At 54.6% G+C, this 13691-nt stretch overlaps 2 protein-coding genes across 6 annotated transcripts in view; one reads left to right on the top strand and one right to left on the bottom strand.

The window, feature by feature from the left end:
- CNP (2'',3''-cyclic nucleotide 3'' phosphodiesterase) lies at window positions 1-12412 on the top strand. Of its 2 annotated transcripts, none has more exons than XM_082331785.1 (4): window positions 1-100; window positions 2137-2806; window positions 3368-3510; window positions 4540-12412. In XM_082331785.1, exons 1-4 carry the CDS (start codon window positions 98-100, stop codon window positions 4990-4992), a joined length of 1269 nt encoding a protein of 422 aa, XP_082187911.1. In that variant the 5' UTR covers window positions 1-97; the 3' UTR covers window positions 4993-12412. The 2 variants fall into 2 exon arrangements, with proteins under 2 accessions (XP_082187911.1, XP_082187910.1); XM_082331784.1 differs by lacking the exon at window positions 1-100 and adding an exon at window positions 1098-1765.
- DNAJC7 (DnaJ heat shock protein family (Hsp40) member C7) overlaps window positions 12252-13691 on the bottom strand; it is a 19978-nt gene continuing 18538 nt past the window's right edge. For 2 of the 4 annotated variants that reach the window (XM_082331788.1, XM_082331787.1), the window contains 2 exons: window positions 13411-13473; window positions 12252-12551 (listed from right to left, as the gene is read on the bottom strand). In XM_082331788.1, coding sequence (XP_082187914.1) covers window positions 12514-12551; window positions 13411-13473 — 101 coding nt within the window. In that variant the 3' untranslated portion in view covers window positions 12252-12513. Of the gene's footprint in view, window positions 13474-13691 lie in introns of all 4 variants that reach the window. The other 2 variants (XM_082331789.1, XM_082331786.1) reach the window with 1 other exon arrangement.

Consider the following 13691-nt stretch of genomic DNA (forward strand, 5'->3'; position numbering starts at 1 on the left):
CGGCGGCGCCGGGGGGGCCCGGGGCTATGAAAGGGGCCGCGGCGGCGGCCGCCCCAGAGCCGCTTCCCGCTCCGCACCGGCGGCCGCTGCCCTCACCATGGTAAGGGGCGGGGGGGCGCCGCGGCCGGGCGCGGGTCTCGGCTCCCGCGGGCGGGGAGCGGCCGGCGGCGTGGCCGGCGCGGGGGCGCGGGGTGCAGCGGGGTCCCCGCGGCGGAGCCGGGGGCGCAGCGGCCCCGTCCCGGGGGTCCCGGGGCGCGGCCCCCCCTCGGCGGCGGCCGGAGCGTCGCTGCCTCCAGGCGCGGCCCTGCCCGGGGCCGGGCGGGGCTCGGCGGGGGCTCAATGGGGGATTGTGCGCCCGGGGCCGGCGGCTCTGTGGGGCCATTGTGCGGCCCGGCCCGGCCCGTGAAGGCGACCATTATCCTCCGAGCTGGCCGCGGAACAATGGGGCCGGAGGGTGTTCTCTATTATTGTTCTTTTGTTTGCACGGCTGAAAAGCGGCCTCAGTTCCCGCGGTGGCCAGCAGCTGCCTTCAGCAAAAGAGCTGGGCTGCCCCAGCCTCGGCCGAGCCCTCGCCCCGCGGGCGGGGAGCCGGCGCTGTCCCCGCTCGGGCCCAGCGTGGCGACGGGACGCTCACGGTGCGAGGAGCAGCAGCAGCGCCCGGCGGTGGCTGCCGCCATCCGCTGCTCCTCCTGCGATGACTCGGGAGCCCCGAATCCTTGGGGAGGCCAACGCGGGGGTCCCAGGAGAGCCGCCCAGCCCTCGCTCTTCTTCCAAGGCCCGTTCGTTCCCGCGGCAGGAATTCCGCGCGGGTTTCGGGAGCGGGCACGGCCGTCCCGGCGCGCTGGGGGCTCGCCGTCCCGGTGTGGACGCTCCCTGCCCAACGCGCCCGCTGACGCCGTGCGGGTCCCGGTCCTGGTCCCAGGGCAATGCGGAACCAAAGCCCACCTCCAAATTCTGGAATAAGGGATAGAAAAGTTAACCAACTGAATAGTTGTTTTTTAAACCACGTCTGCACGCTGCAAACAGGAAAGCTGTATTTTTCTGCCACGGGCAGTATGTAAAACCCCTCGATTTTTGCATCGAAGGCAACGCTCGCTCCTTCGGCGTGGCTCCCGGCGCAGCCTTCGGCTCCAGAGCAGCTGCTGGGCTCGGGCCGCGCGGGGAGGGAAGGTGGAGAGTTCGCACGCTGACCCGAAAACCGGCGGCTGCCCCGTTGATGCTGCTGAAAACTCGCACAGTGGGAAAAATCCCTCGTTTCCTTCCAGTCCCGTGTTTTCCCAGGCCCTGCTGGGAATTAATCTGGGATTGCGGTTACCAGAGCCGCTGGCAGGAGCGGGGGGAGCGGCAGCTGCCCGCAGCGCCCTTCCCGGCAGCCTGCCTGCTGCCGATCCCAGCGTGGCTCCGGGCGCTCGTTTCAGTTTCGTGTTCCGCTCCGCAGCTGCTGGGAGGGGTTGTCTTTGCCGGAAGCCGTTTCGGTTGTTTTTATCACCAGAGGAGCCCAAATTCCCTCCTCCGAGGCGTTCGGGGCGCTGCTGATCAGCGCGGCGCGAAGAAACGGCAGTTCTTAACGCGAGAGACCGCACTCAGAAACAGCCTTTGCTGCGGGACGGAGCATCCCCGAACAGCCTTCGCTCCCTTTGCGGCCTTGTTCAGCGACGAGACTGCAGCAGCCGTCGCAGCCGGCTGGGACTTTTGGTTCCCGTTTTCGGGCGGAGATCCGCGCAGCACGCCGCGCCCCTGTCATCTCGTAGCCGCAAGTGTTTCTGTGTGTTCAGAAATAAATCTGAGGCTCGAAGTGCTCTGCCCGGGCCGTAGCTTTGCGGCAGCTCGCGGTGCCCGCGGGGCTGCCGCTGCCGCCGCGTGACGGCGAAGCTTCCCCTTCCTGCTCGGGCAGGACCGCGGCTGCCGAGGCCGGAGCCCCCTCGGGTCGGAGGGACGGCGCGGGTGGGCCGGGGCGGCTGGGAGGGGTGGTTTGAGCCAAGCGGGGCAGCCGAGGCGAGGGGACGCGGGGGTAGCGGCGTCCTCTGCGCCCCGCTCCTCCCGGCAGGGGCTCGCGAGGGCCTGCGCTCGCGCGGTGGGAACCCGCGGTCTCTCGGGGTTGCGAGCCTGCAAAATATTTTCTTTTTTGCGTTTCAGAACAGAGGCTTCTCAAAGAAGAGTCACACATTCCTGCCTAAAATATTTAGAAAAATGTCTTCTCAATCGGCGAAAGAAAGACCCGAAAGCTTGCAGTTTCCTTTCCTTGACGATGAAGATACCATCTCCACAGTCAAAGAATCTAAAACCTTTTTTATTTTAAGAGGCCTGCCTGGCAGTGGGAAGTCCACTCTTGCCCAGGCTATTCAGGATAGGTATAAAGATGCCTGCAAGGTCGTCTCTGCCGATAGCTACAAAATTACTCCTTCACTAAGAAGCACCATTCCTGAAGAGTATTCAAAGGTGGACGAGGATCTAGTTGACTATTGCAAACGAGATGTCAGCGTTATCGTTTTGGATGACACTCACCACGAGAGGGAACGACTGGACCAACTCTTTGATATTGCTGACAAATACCGGTACAAAGTCGTCTTTGCCGAGCCCAAAACCCAGTGGCGAATGGATTGCTTGCAGCTGAAGGAAAAGAATCAATGGAAACTGTCAGCGGAGGAGCTGAAGAAGATGAAGCCCAGCTTGGAGAAGGAATTCCTGCCCATGTATTTTGGGTGGTTTTTGAGCAAAAGAAGCTCGGAGATCCTGAGGAAGGCTGGCCAGGCCTTCTTAGATGAGCTTGGAAGTCTCAAAGCCTTCAAAAAGGAGAGCAAATACTGTATGTATAGAAGCGTCTTGCCAAGTTCTTTCTCTGTTGATGAAGCGTTAACGCGCGGCAAATGGAACAAGTTCGGTCAGCTTCTGAAGTGAATTTCTAGTTAAAGTTAGCAACATGAAAAACTGTTTCAAGATACCAATCTGCTTCCCGTAGCTGCCAGAGTCGCTGTTGGAAGTAAAAATACAGAAGCAGTTTTTCCCAAGAAGGCTGTTTAGGTGTGACGCGCAGGGAGCGGGTTTGGATGGCAGCAGCGCCGCGTCAGGCGGCTGCAGCGGGTCAAAGAGAAAGGGGAGGGACGGAACCACCTTGTCCCTTAAGGGATTCGTACAAGGTCGGGGTTCGGACGAGCCGCGATGATGCGCAGAAGCTCCTGTTTTCTGGTTACATCCGCTGTTAGCCTAGGCGAAGGAGTTTTGCTTACCCATCTAGTCCTTGTCAGCAGTCAGAAAGATGAAAGGTGAAGGACAGGGTGGTGAAGCAAGCTGAGATGGGGCTTAGCCTCACGGGGCGACATCAGGGGGATCACTTTTTGATAGTAATATCGCTTACCTGTATTTGCAGTTGCTTCCGCTATTGAAGATCCCAAAATAAAAATAGATCTCACCAGCTACTTTGTGAAGAGGCCGCCCGGGGTCTTACACTGCACCACAAAGTACACCGAGTTTGGGAAAGCAGCTGGAGCCGAGGAGTACGCGCAGCAAGACGTGAGTACGGGGCTCCGCTCCTCCCCGCGACCCCGCTCTCCCTGCCCCGTCCCGGCAGGGGATCCGCCAGCCTCGGGGTGGGCTGGGGCCGCGGCTTTGCTCGGAGCCGAGGGGGCGGCTGTAGGGACGGTGAGCGCGTCCCCGGGGCCTCTGCCGTAGAAAAGTCGCAGTTGTGGGGGAGAGGGTGGCTGTTTCCTGCCAGGTTCCGCACAGAGAACTCCTGCCCCGTCCCCATCGCCCCCGACTTCCAGCAGCATCTCCAATAGCTTGATCTGAACGATGATAAATTCAGGTATTTGCACTTCCAGCTAAATTATTTCAAAACTAATGAGCCCAAGTTAAATATTGGAATTTGTGAAAAGATGTAACCAGCTCCGAATGCACGGAGAGGGAACTTCAGGCCACGATCTTCTAGTTGAATCATAGAATCATTAAGGTTGGAAAAGACCCTTAAGATCACCGAGTCCAGCCGTTAACCTATCACTGCCAAGGCCACCACTAACCCATGTCCCTCAGCACCACGTCTGCCCTTCTTTTAAATCCCCCCAGGGACGGGGACTCAGCCCCTGCCCTGGGCAGCCTGGGCCAGGCCCTGACAGCCCTTTGGGGGAAGAAGTTTTTCCCAATACCCAACCCAACCCTGCCCTGGCGCAGCTTGAGGCCGTTCCCTCTCGTCCCATCGCTTGTTCCTGGGGAGCAGAGACCGACCCCCCCGGCTCCAGCCTCCTTTCAGGCCGTTGCAGAGAGCGATGAGGGCTCCCCTCAGCCTCCTCTTCTCCAGGCTGAGCCCCCCCAGCTCCCCCAGCCGCTCCTCCCCAGCCTTGTGCTCCAGCCCCTGCCCCAGCCTCGCTGCCCTTCAACGTGCCCGTCACCCTTGCACGTGGTGGTTCAAATATCTCAAAGCAAGAGCCCCCGCCATCAGCCGAGCCCCCGCGCCCGTGGACAGGAAAGCCAAGCACGCCGCTCTAAGTCCCACCTGCCCGCGGTCGGTTAAAGCCGTGCTCTGGACTTGTCTCCCTCTTCTCCCAGGCTGTGAAGGCTTCCTACGGCAAAGGCTTCACCTTGTCCATCTCTGCTCTGTTCATCACAACAAAAACTGTTGGCGCTCGCGTGGAGCTGAGCGAGCAGCAGCTGCTGCTCTGGCCTGGAGACGCCGATAAGATCCTGCCCACCGACAACCTGCCGAAAGGCAGCCGGGCTCACGTCACCCTCGGCTGCGCCAACGGCGTCGAAGCGGTCCAGACCGGGCTCGATCTGCTGGAGTTTGTGAAACTGGAAAAGGCAGGGAACAAAGGGGATGAAGTGGGGGAAATTGGAGGAGGGAAACTGCTGTATTTTGATAACGGTATGTGGATGCTCATCCTTTCCAAAAAGATCAATGTGAAGGCAATATTCTCAGGTTACTATGGAAAAGGGAAACTCGTGCCAACGCAGAGCACCAACAAACGGGGCTCTGCTTTTAGCTCCTGCACCATCATCTAGGAGCACGGGCAGGGTAGCTCGGTGGTTTGTTTTTAGAAGGCAAGTAACTCCTGTAACCTTTAAGCGTGTAAAGAGAAATAATTCTACCTTTACTAAAGTAAGCCCTTTTGCCAGCCCCAGCGTGAAACCTCTCTGGGCAGAGAGTTTATTGGCCTCAGAACAAGGAAGAAAACAAGCAACTCCTGACTGACAAAGGAAAACCGCCACGTAACTGGTGCCGAGCGTGTTTTAGAGGAGGAGTTTGGAGAGAACCAGCCACGGGGTGCTGCTTGTTTCCTTCCTCGGAGGAAGATCTCCTATGGTCTTTTATAACTTCCCCATGAACCACAATCGTTAGATCTTCACCTGTCAGTACTACGCGGTGGCAGACCAAAGCCTGTACGTAACCGGCCTGCAGCCAAGCCAAGCGAACCGCGTAATGTCTCTCCCCTTCTCCCGCCCCGAGGGGCGGACGTCTGTCATTCCGGTAGCTGAATCACGGGGTAAGAACCAGCGAGACCCAGGCGTGGATCACCTCTCTCAAGCCTGGCAGTTAGCAATAGTTCAGCCTGCAAGAAGAGACCTGGCGGAGGGCAGCAGGGCTGCGAGCAGCGGTCGGTCCTGCGGCCGGCCGGGCCCTTCCCCATTCACGCTCGCTGCTTGCGCGCGAACGCTCCCTTCGTTGCGGGGAAGGGACGCGCTGGGGAGCGGGCAGAAGGAAGGCACGTTGCCAGATGTCTTAAAGAGCTATCGTGGACTTAAAAAAAAAAAAAAAGAGTATCACAGAAAGGGAAACAAGTGAAATACTGGGAGAGGCATTCGGTTCCTGTAGCGTGGCTCCGGGCGTTTCACGTCCCGTCAGAGTGGGCTGGACCAAGCGCTGTCCAGCGTCCGTGTCCTGTAGGGAAATCCCGCCTTGGCAGGGAGCGGAAGAGATGAACTAACGTCTTTTCCATCTGATTTTATAGAAACTAAAATCGTGTCTGAAGTATCGAGCTGTACTTCATGCAAGATTTTACTACTTTTCTCTAATGCACTTGAATGTTAAAAGCTAGGAAGGCAGTAACATCGTAATTTAGGAAGTAAGTGGAGGTATCGTAACTGCGTAACTTAAGTCTGCTCAAACCTAAACCCTTGGCTGGGAAAAAGAGTTAATGATCAAGCACTTCTGTTATTAAGTCTGTTTTATTGGCACTTACGGTTTTGCTCTTAGCCAGGCCGCCTGCCAGTGGGGCTGTGGTCACCGCTTTACTTAACACGGAGCTCAACTAACGGATTCAGGTCAGGACAGCGGTTTAAACTCATGCTATGGCTCAGCGTTTGGGGAACTGTGTAGTGAAATTAATCCCGCATTAACGTATGTAAATACTTACGGTGTTTGACAAGCGCGTGCTGGGCTCGTATCTGCGGAGGGGCTGGCGCCTGGGCGCAGCTCAGCTGCGGCCGGGCGCGCGCTGCCGCCGGGGCCGGGGCCGCCCAACGCTGCCCGTGCGAGAAGCGTTTCTCCTCTGAACGCTTAACCCAAACGCAAGGGGTGCTTCGGGGCTGATCTGGTAAACCCTCGGCAAGTTTACCAATAAAGCAAAACGGTTCCTGCTGTTTCAAAAAGATGGATGACAATAAATTCTCATTATAACATAAAAAAATGACCCATATGTACATCCGCCCCCACAGCACCGTAATCGTCCCTTATCTTCAGAGAGACCCTGGGCAGCTTCTGCACCGGCAGAGGGGCGGGTGCCCGGTGTTCAGCTTGGGCTGCAACCCCACAGGGCTCTGTGCAGCCACCCTCGCCTTGGGCAGCGCCTGCGCCGGGCCGCCCCGCTCTCCCTCCGGGGCCCGCCCGGCGCTCCCGGCCACGTCCAGCACCGACGTGCGCAGCTGGAATATCTCCTCTATTTGGCTGTTCAAGAACAACAGTGAGACTGTCGTCGTTTAAGTTTTTATTAGTTTGTACATCATATACAGTTTATAATAAAGTAAACCAATTGCATATGGTTTTGCTTCAGTCTGTGATATTCTTCATATAAACACATCATCATGAATTATGCCTAATGAAGTAAACAACAAATATTCACATTTTACCATTCACATCCTAGAAAGGTAAGGGTCCAAAGAGGGACAGTGTTCGTACCGACGTGAAGCCCGTCTTGGAGAGGATGACGTGTTTGGCAAAGCGATGGGGACAGTGATTGCTCCATGCAATACGCCTTTCCTCCCACTGGAAAGGTTAAGATATTTACACTGAGGTAAACATTCAGAATTTCGATTCAGATAAATACTGCAGCGCAGGGTCTAGCGTCCTCTCCGAGGTGGCTTCACATCGGCGTCTGGTTTTGTCTTGACTACTCCTTAACGTTGTTACAACAAAGCAGATAGGCATGCAGTGAAGGTGCTCGGTTTGCTCTTTCACACTCGCCCCCTCCAGCATTGCTTCACGCGCTTTCTCTTTGGAAGCACGAGCTGTTAAGCGAAGGCGGGGAGGAGGATGGGGTAACTGCCGTGAGCTCGGCCGTGCCCAGCCCGAGGCAGCATCCCAGCTCTCCCAGCAGGCGCCCGCCTTCCCGAGCCGCCCCCGTCGTGCCAACGCTCCAGCTCGGTAACGCCGCGGTGCAGACCATGCCTCATCTCGGCACCCTGCTCGCAACATTCCATACCGGAGCTTCCCTTCAGAGGTCGGATCCACGCTCGAGTGACAACTTGCCTAGCACTACTCGGAGACGAAGGGGGAACCCTGTCCCTGACGCCGCGGGCGCGGGGAGAGCCAGGGCAGGTCGGGGAAGGCCAAAGCGTTACGCATCGTCTTTCAAAGCCAAGCACGGGTCCCGCTGCCCCGGTAAGCGGGGGCGATGGGGACATCTCCAGGACGCGGCGCGGCTGCGTCCGAGCGGCCTCGGGAGGAGGCAGGGTCGCAGCACCGCGGCGATCCAGCCCGCGCCTCGCGGCGCAGCACCGCTGCGGCCGCCCCAGAGGGGCCTCGGCGCCGCTCGGGGGAGGGCGGGTGGGTGCAACGCGGGGGCTGCCCGTTCTCCCTGCGGCAGGGGAGGGGAGGGTACAAGGCACAAATTTAAACGGGATGAAAACCACCCACTTGAAGATAAGCGAATATCTTCGGTTATTACTGAAACCGAGGAAGTAATTTTGAAAGAACAGCAAACCACGGCGTGGTCCAAACGCTTTGGCCATTCAATTGGCTGAGGAGCGATTCGGGCGAGCGCGGCCCTCCGGCGCGCAGCCGGCTCCGAGACCAGGGCTGGGCACAGGAGCTGGGCCGGTTCCCGTCTCGGGAACGAAACGGCGGCGCAGCAGCTCTCCCTCGGCGTCCCCGTCAGATGCAGAAAGCTGAGGGACCTGCGCTATCCTATGGATAATACTACTGTTGGCCCTGAACATTTTTTTTCCTTTCGCCTTTTTTTTCAATTTGCGTTCATGTATTTACAGAACGGTCAGAAGCCTTTAGCGCTAAGGATCCACCTTCACAGCACCGCTCCAAGTGCACAAACGAAACCGTGTGCTTTCCTACGTAGCACGTGCAGCCGAAACAACGCAGAGCCTGTCAAAGCGGGCAGCCAGGAGCACCTTAATGGTCTCTACAGCCGATTTCAAGTCCAAGTTCAGTCTATCTGGAAAGGACTCTCAATGCCCCTCCGCAAAAGGTGGAGCTGACACAGCATCAGATTTGTAAAGTAAATCCACACAAGAAAAAAACACCCCAGGCTTCGTGGTCTAGAGGTCAGGCCACTGGACATGCAAGCATCTCCCCCACACTGACGTTACTGATGCAGGTTTTCATTTTTAAAGCATGAAATTCCTTCCATTTTAATCTGAAACTATCCCTACAGCAGCTCGGACACCACAAGCACCATGATGAGGCAAAAAGACATCAGAGGAAAGCGAAACAATCCAACAATTCCTTATTTCCTTGTAAACGCTAGAGAGCCACGGCAGCGGAGCCCGACTTCGCGCGCCTGGTCTGCCGAGCCACGCTCCCCGCGCGCACGCCATCGTTCCTGCGGTTTACAGCTTTCAGGGAGGAAGCTGACGGCTCCTCCGTCAGTTATCAGGCTGTTCGACAGCAGCTACTTCCATCACGTCTGCAAAAGATCCCTCCCTTACGCAGCAACCCGGCCCGGCTTTCAGCCGCCCCAGCCCTGCTGCCTCCGGGTTCTTCCCGTCGGCAGGAGCAGGAGCGCTCACGGCACCGATTCCCCTTCGGAGGCACCGCGCAGGCGCTGGCAGGGCAACCGTGCGCCACGCAGCAGGAGCCGCCCGGCGCCTGTATTTCGGGCTGGTCCCGGGCACAAGGGACTCCGCACACGGAAGGGTCTGCGGGCACGATTAGGTACGTTTCAGGGTTAAGCATTAAGGCTCTTGCTGTTACGCCAAAAAAGAAACCTTTCAATAATTACAAAGACTGACTTCCAGAGAACCCTCTTCATTGCAAGGTCGGGCTTTACCACCGGTTTCTGCCGCCCGCCAAGTTCACGTGGCGGCCCGCAGTCACAGCAGAGGGAGCAGCACGCTCCTAGCAAGGCTGGATGCAGGTCCGTCCTGCCCGTGCTTCCAGCCGCCGCCTCCCAGCACCCTCCTCAGCTTTCATCATTCTAGAAAACGCACGGGCATAATACCACCTTGAGATACTTATCCGTTATCTCTGTGGCAGATTCCTAGGTCTGGCAGCTCCTGTCGAGCCGGAGGCAGGCGGGGAGGTCTGCAGAGTGGCAGCAGCTACAAAAACGGCACTAAGGTTCCCTGTGGCTTTGTACAAATTACAGCCCCTGAATAACGTTCTGGAACTACCAAGTGCGAAAGGCAATGTTTCAAGCAACGCACATCTAAGCGGATTTTTTGGAAAGAAACGGCCCCGTGTCTCCAAGCCGTGCTAGGACCTGATGGAGGTTCCAGGGCCACCGCACCTCCATCCCCAGGCGCTGCTGCTGCCGCCCCGAGGGGCCGGAGAGCCACCGAACGCCGCTCAAAGCCCAGCGCTCCGTGCCAAAGGGAACGCGTGTTCGCCTTCACTTTGAATCACATAATAACGCGCCTTAGAAAAGTCTTGGCACTCACCATATTAATATTTAACTACATTAAATCATGCATTCATGTACAGTTTCATAAATATCTGCTGTATACATTTTCTCTCTCAGAAGAAAAGCCATTCCACTTCTGTCGTCCAAGGAATGGTCTCATTCAAAGTTTGGAGAGAGGGAAGCCTGTTGTATTTAACCGGGCGGGGGGGGGGAAATAATAACAAAAACCACTGACAAACGCAGGACGCGTCTCTGCATGGTGATCAAAGACTGAGAAAAGTCCAAACTGTACAGTAACATCAACACGCACAAGACATTGTGAATCCAGAATGCCGCACTAAAACAAGTCCTGTAAACTCTGATTTACAAGTGCCACGAGAACTGGAGAAGTATCAGTATGCATAGACCGGTATTTCAATTCCCCAGGTATTTACCGTTTCAGAGTCTGAGAGATGCTAGGATTTTATTTTGCCGTCAGTGCAATCCGGGTAAGTCCATCACGTTACACTGGTGCAAAGGAAGTTAGAATAAATGTCGTAGAGTCTATTTTTGGAAATATTACTGAACACTGGCTCATTTTAAAAGCTGACTTTCGAGTGAGTTATAAAATACTTTCTTTATTCTGCAGGACTAGAATTTAAGCCCTGAAATCTTCCCTCTATGAAAGCAGATTGTCAAAAACTCTGACAACACACAACCACAGGACTGCAGCCCTCGGCGGTGGCAGCACCACGACACTATTGCAACTGTTGGAAAGGAGGGTAACTTGCGTCGCGGCCTAGCAACGTCCCTCGGACCAGGACAAGTACAGCCCTCAGAAGGAAGGAAGACAAAGATGTTAGCATTCAAAGTGATCACCCCATGCAATGAATTCATTGCAATTTTTGTTCCTGCAGTAAGAAGTTAAATCAGATAGTATATAAAAGTTAGCGCCAGGTTTCTCTAGGAAAGTCTTGCATGTATTCGTATGAACACCCGTTTTCTCAGCCAAGCCAAATTCAGCCCTCCAAACGTCACCACGCTACCGCAGGCCAAGTTCAAAACGCCCGGGTACAGCAACGCTGCGAGCCTCTGCCCCCGCTGGCGTTCCGGGCGCCAGCACGCCTCCTCGCAAACCCCGCTTCCGAGCGAGACGGCCCGAAGCTCCGCCGGGCAACGCCGCACGCCGCGCTCCAGACCCCTTTCACAGACAGCATTTAACCTGAACAAAGCACCTAGGCAAAGCGATGCTTCGCTCTCTAGAAAAAGGGAAGAATTCTGGAAGCAGAGTCCTCTCGCAGCTGCGATCCTGCTGTAACACTACATTTACGGTGAAAAATCAAGCAGCATTGCGGTTAACTGGCAGCACCACCAAGCCAAATCCATTTTCAATTCGAGACGGCGCAGCTCCAGGCTTTAAGCTCATCCCTCCAGCACTTGGCCTGACGCCGTGCAAGAGAAGCAAGCGAGACCGTCAGTTCAGGGCTGGACTTTGCATTTTCTTGCTTCTTTGGACTAGTAAATCACTTCTAGTTGAAAACTACTCGACTAGTTTAACACATTTGTACAGTTCCTGTAAACATTAGGAGAGCACACTGCTGCACGCACACAGTAACCGTTTTCAATTATGAACCTGAATATTACTTTGCATTTCTTCAGAGCGAGAAGGAGTTCATCCATGTTATGGATCAGTAACACGAAATCAAACACCAAGCTCAACAAAATCAAGTTTTAGCACAAATATTAAATGTTCAAGTGGATTAATTAAAAAAAAGTACATTGAAGAAATTCAGCCCAGAGCAAATTCAATATTCCCTTAAACAGGATAATTCTTGGAGTGGAAACACAAAGCCCTTAATTCTAGCTGCATCACAGGGAATTCTCACATAAGCTGCTCTTTTAAATCCAAAGAAGCATTTCTCTGATACAAAATTGTCAAGCTCACACATTATCATTTCAGTTAATGCCCAAGTGTACCGTTCTGGTAGAACCATGGCAAAAAAAAAAAAAAAAAAGGAAAAAAATAAAAGACAGCTGGCAGGTAAAACACGATTGTATGAAACTTGATTGAATCTTGGCAATATTTTTAGAAGATTAAGATAACTTACAAGTTCCTACAAACCCTAGACATGCTGCCATACTGCACTTCAGAGCCAGCCAAAACAAAAGAAGAGATTACTTCACCCTCTTACGAGCCGAGATTCCAGGAGGACTTCAGGGAAATCCTCTCTGCTGAGGAGCAGGAACAGTCTGAAAGTACGGGCCAGCATGGAGGGACCAAAAGATTCAAAGCTTTATTTTTTTCTTTTTTTAATAAAGTTAACAGTAAAACAAAATTCACAAGCCTTCCCCCTCCCCGAGCTGGTTTCCTCTTCACACACAAAAGCACACAAAACAGAGGTCTCCAACCGAGAAAAATGAAACTGCTCTAAGTACAATGAGACATGATGAAGGAAGGAGTCTAAGTATGTCCGTATTCAAGGTTAAAAGAAGCAGATCAGGTATGTGTGGTTTGGGGTTTGGTTTTTTTTTTTTAGCCAAACTGGAAAAAGAAATTTCCAGGCCCAGAAGCTGAAAAAGAAAATGAAAGATATTAGCACTTTCAAAATTCAAAGGCAATACGGTTAACCACCATCCTGCAGTAGCTTGATGCCAAGCCAGTACTGAATTCAACCAAACCCATCTGAACAGGCAGGAGAGATGAGACCTTCCAGCAGCTAGTTACCAACCAGTAAAAGGGTGGACTACTGATAATACGGGTAAAGGAGGCAGATTTACAAGGAGGAAGGTGAACAGCAGACAAAGCGTGCAAGACTTCTCAAAATTCACTTAACAGAAGACCTTAGGGAACACACGCTTCCCTCGGGGGTATACTGGTACCAGCGAAGCGCGGGGAGCTCGCTCAGGGCTGTATAAAGCCATCCCGCTCCGAGGTGCGTGAAGAAAGCCTGACCACGTGTGAGGTTCAAAGGGACGCTGAGTAACAGCTTCTTCATTGCCTCCAGTCACCTCAAAACGTTTGCAAGCAGAGGCCCCCAGGATTCCCGGCGTTAGGAAGCCGGAGGAGAGCTGTGTGATACACACGCACAGGGCTTCTGAGCAAGAATCGCCTTTTGCTGCTTTAGCACCAGCAGCTGTATCCAAGTTACGGCCAACTACTCCTAAGCAGCAAAGCACCACTTCGATGGCAAAGCTTTCACACGCTGCTTGAAAAGGGAACCCCTGGACTTTGTTGCTTTTGAACACGGAAGAACCAGAACCAGCCATCAGCCGGGAGGCTGTGCAGACAGAACTTTCCAAGAGCTTAGACGCTTTTCTTTGGGAAAGTCAAATACTCTCCTCGAACAGCACATCCACTCTGGGAAACTCAGCTGTCAGGTGATTTGCGTACTTACGTTTCCAAAGCTGACAGGAGAACACTTCCACCTACCTTCAAAACTGAAGCCACCGGGCCCACCAAAGAAGGCCTTGAAGATATTATTTGCATCAAAGTCTACAGGGAAGAAAAGGAAGTTGTGAGCTGAAGGGAAACAGCCCGTTACAGTTTTCACAGTTCAGAAATTGTCACTTAACTGAGGGCCCATAACGCGTTTTACACATGGACAGAAAGCTACAAGCAGCCTGCTTTGTTGGAGCACTGCTATACAGCAGCAGAGCACAGGGCCGCCGACAGCAGCAGCAAACAGGTAAAAGCAACACTTGTCAGACAAC

Source organism: Platalea leucorodia (genome assembly GCF_965183815.1).
Source record: "Platalea leucorodia genome assembly, chromosome: 22".
Taxonomy (NCBI): domain Eukaryota; kingdom Metazoa; phylum Chordata; class Aves; order Pelecaniformes; family Threskiornithidae; genus Platalea; species Platalea leucorodia.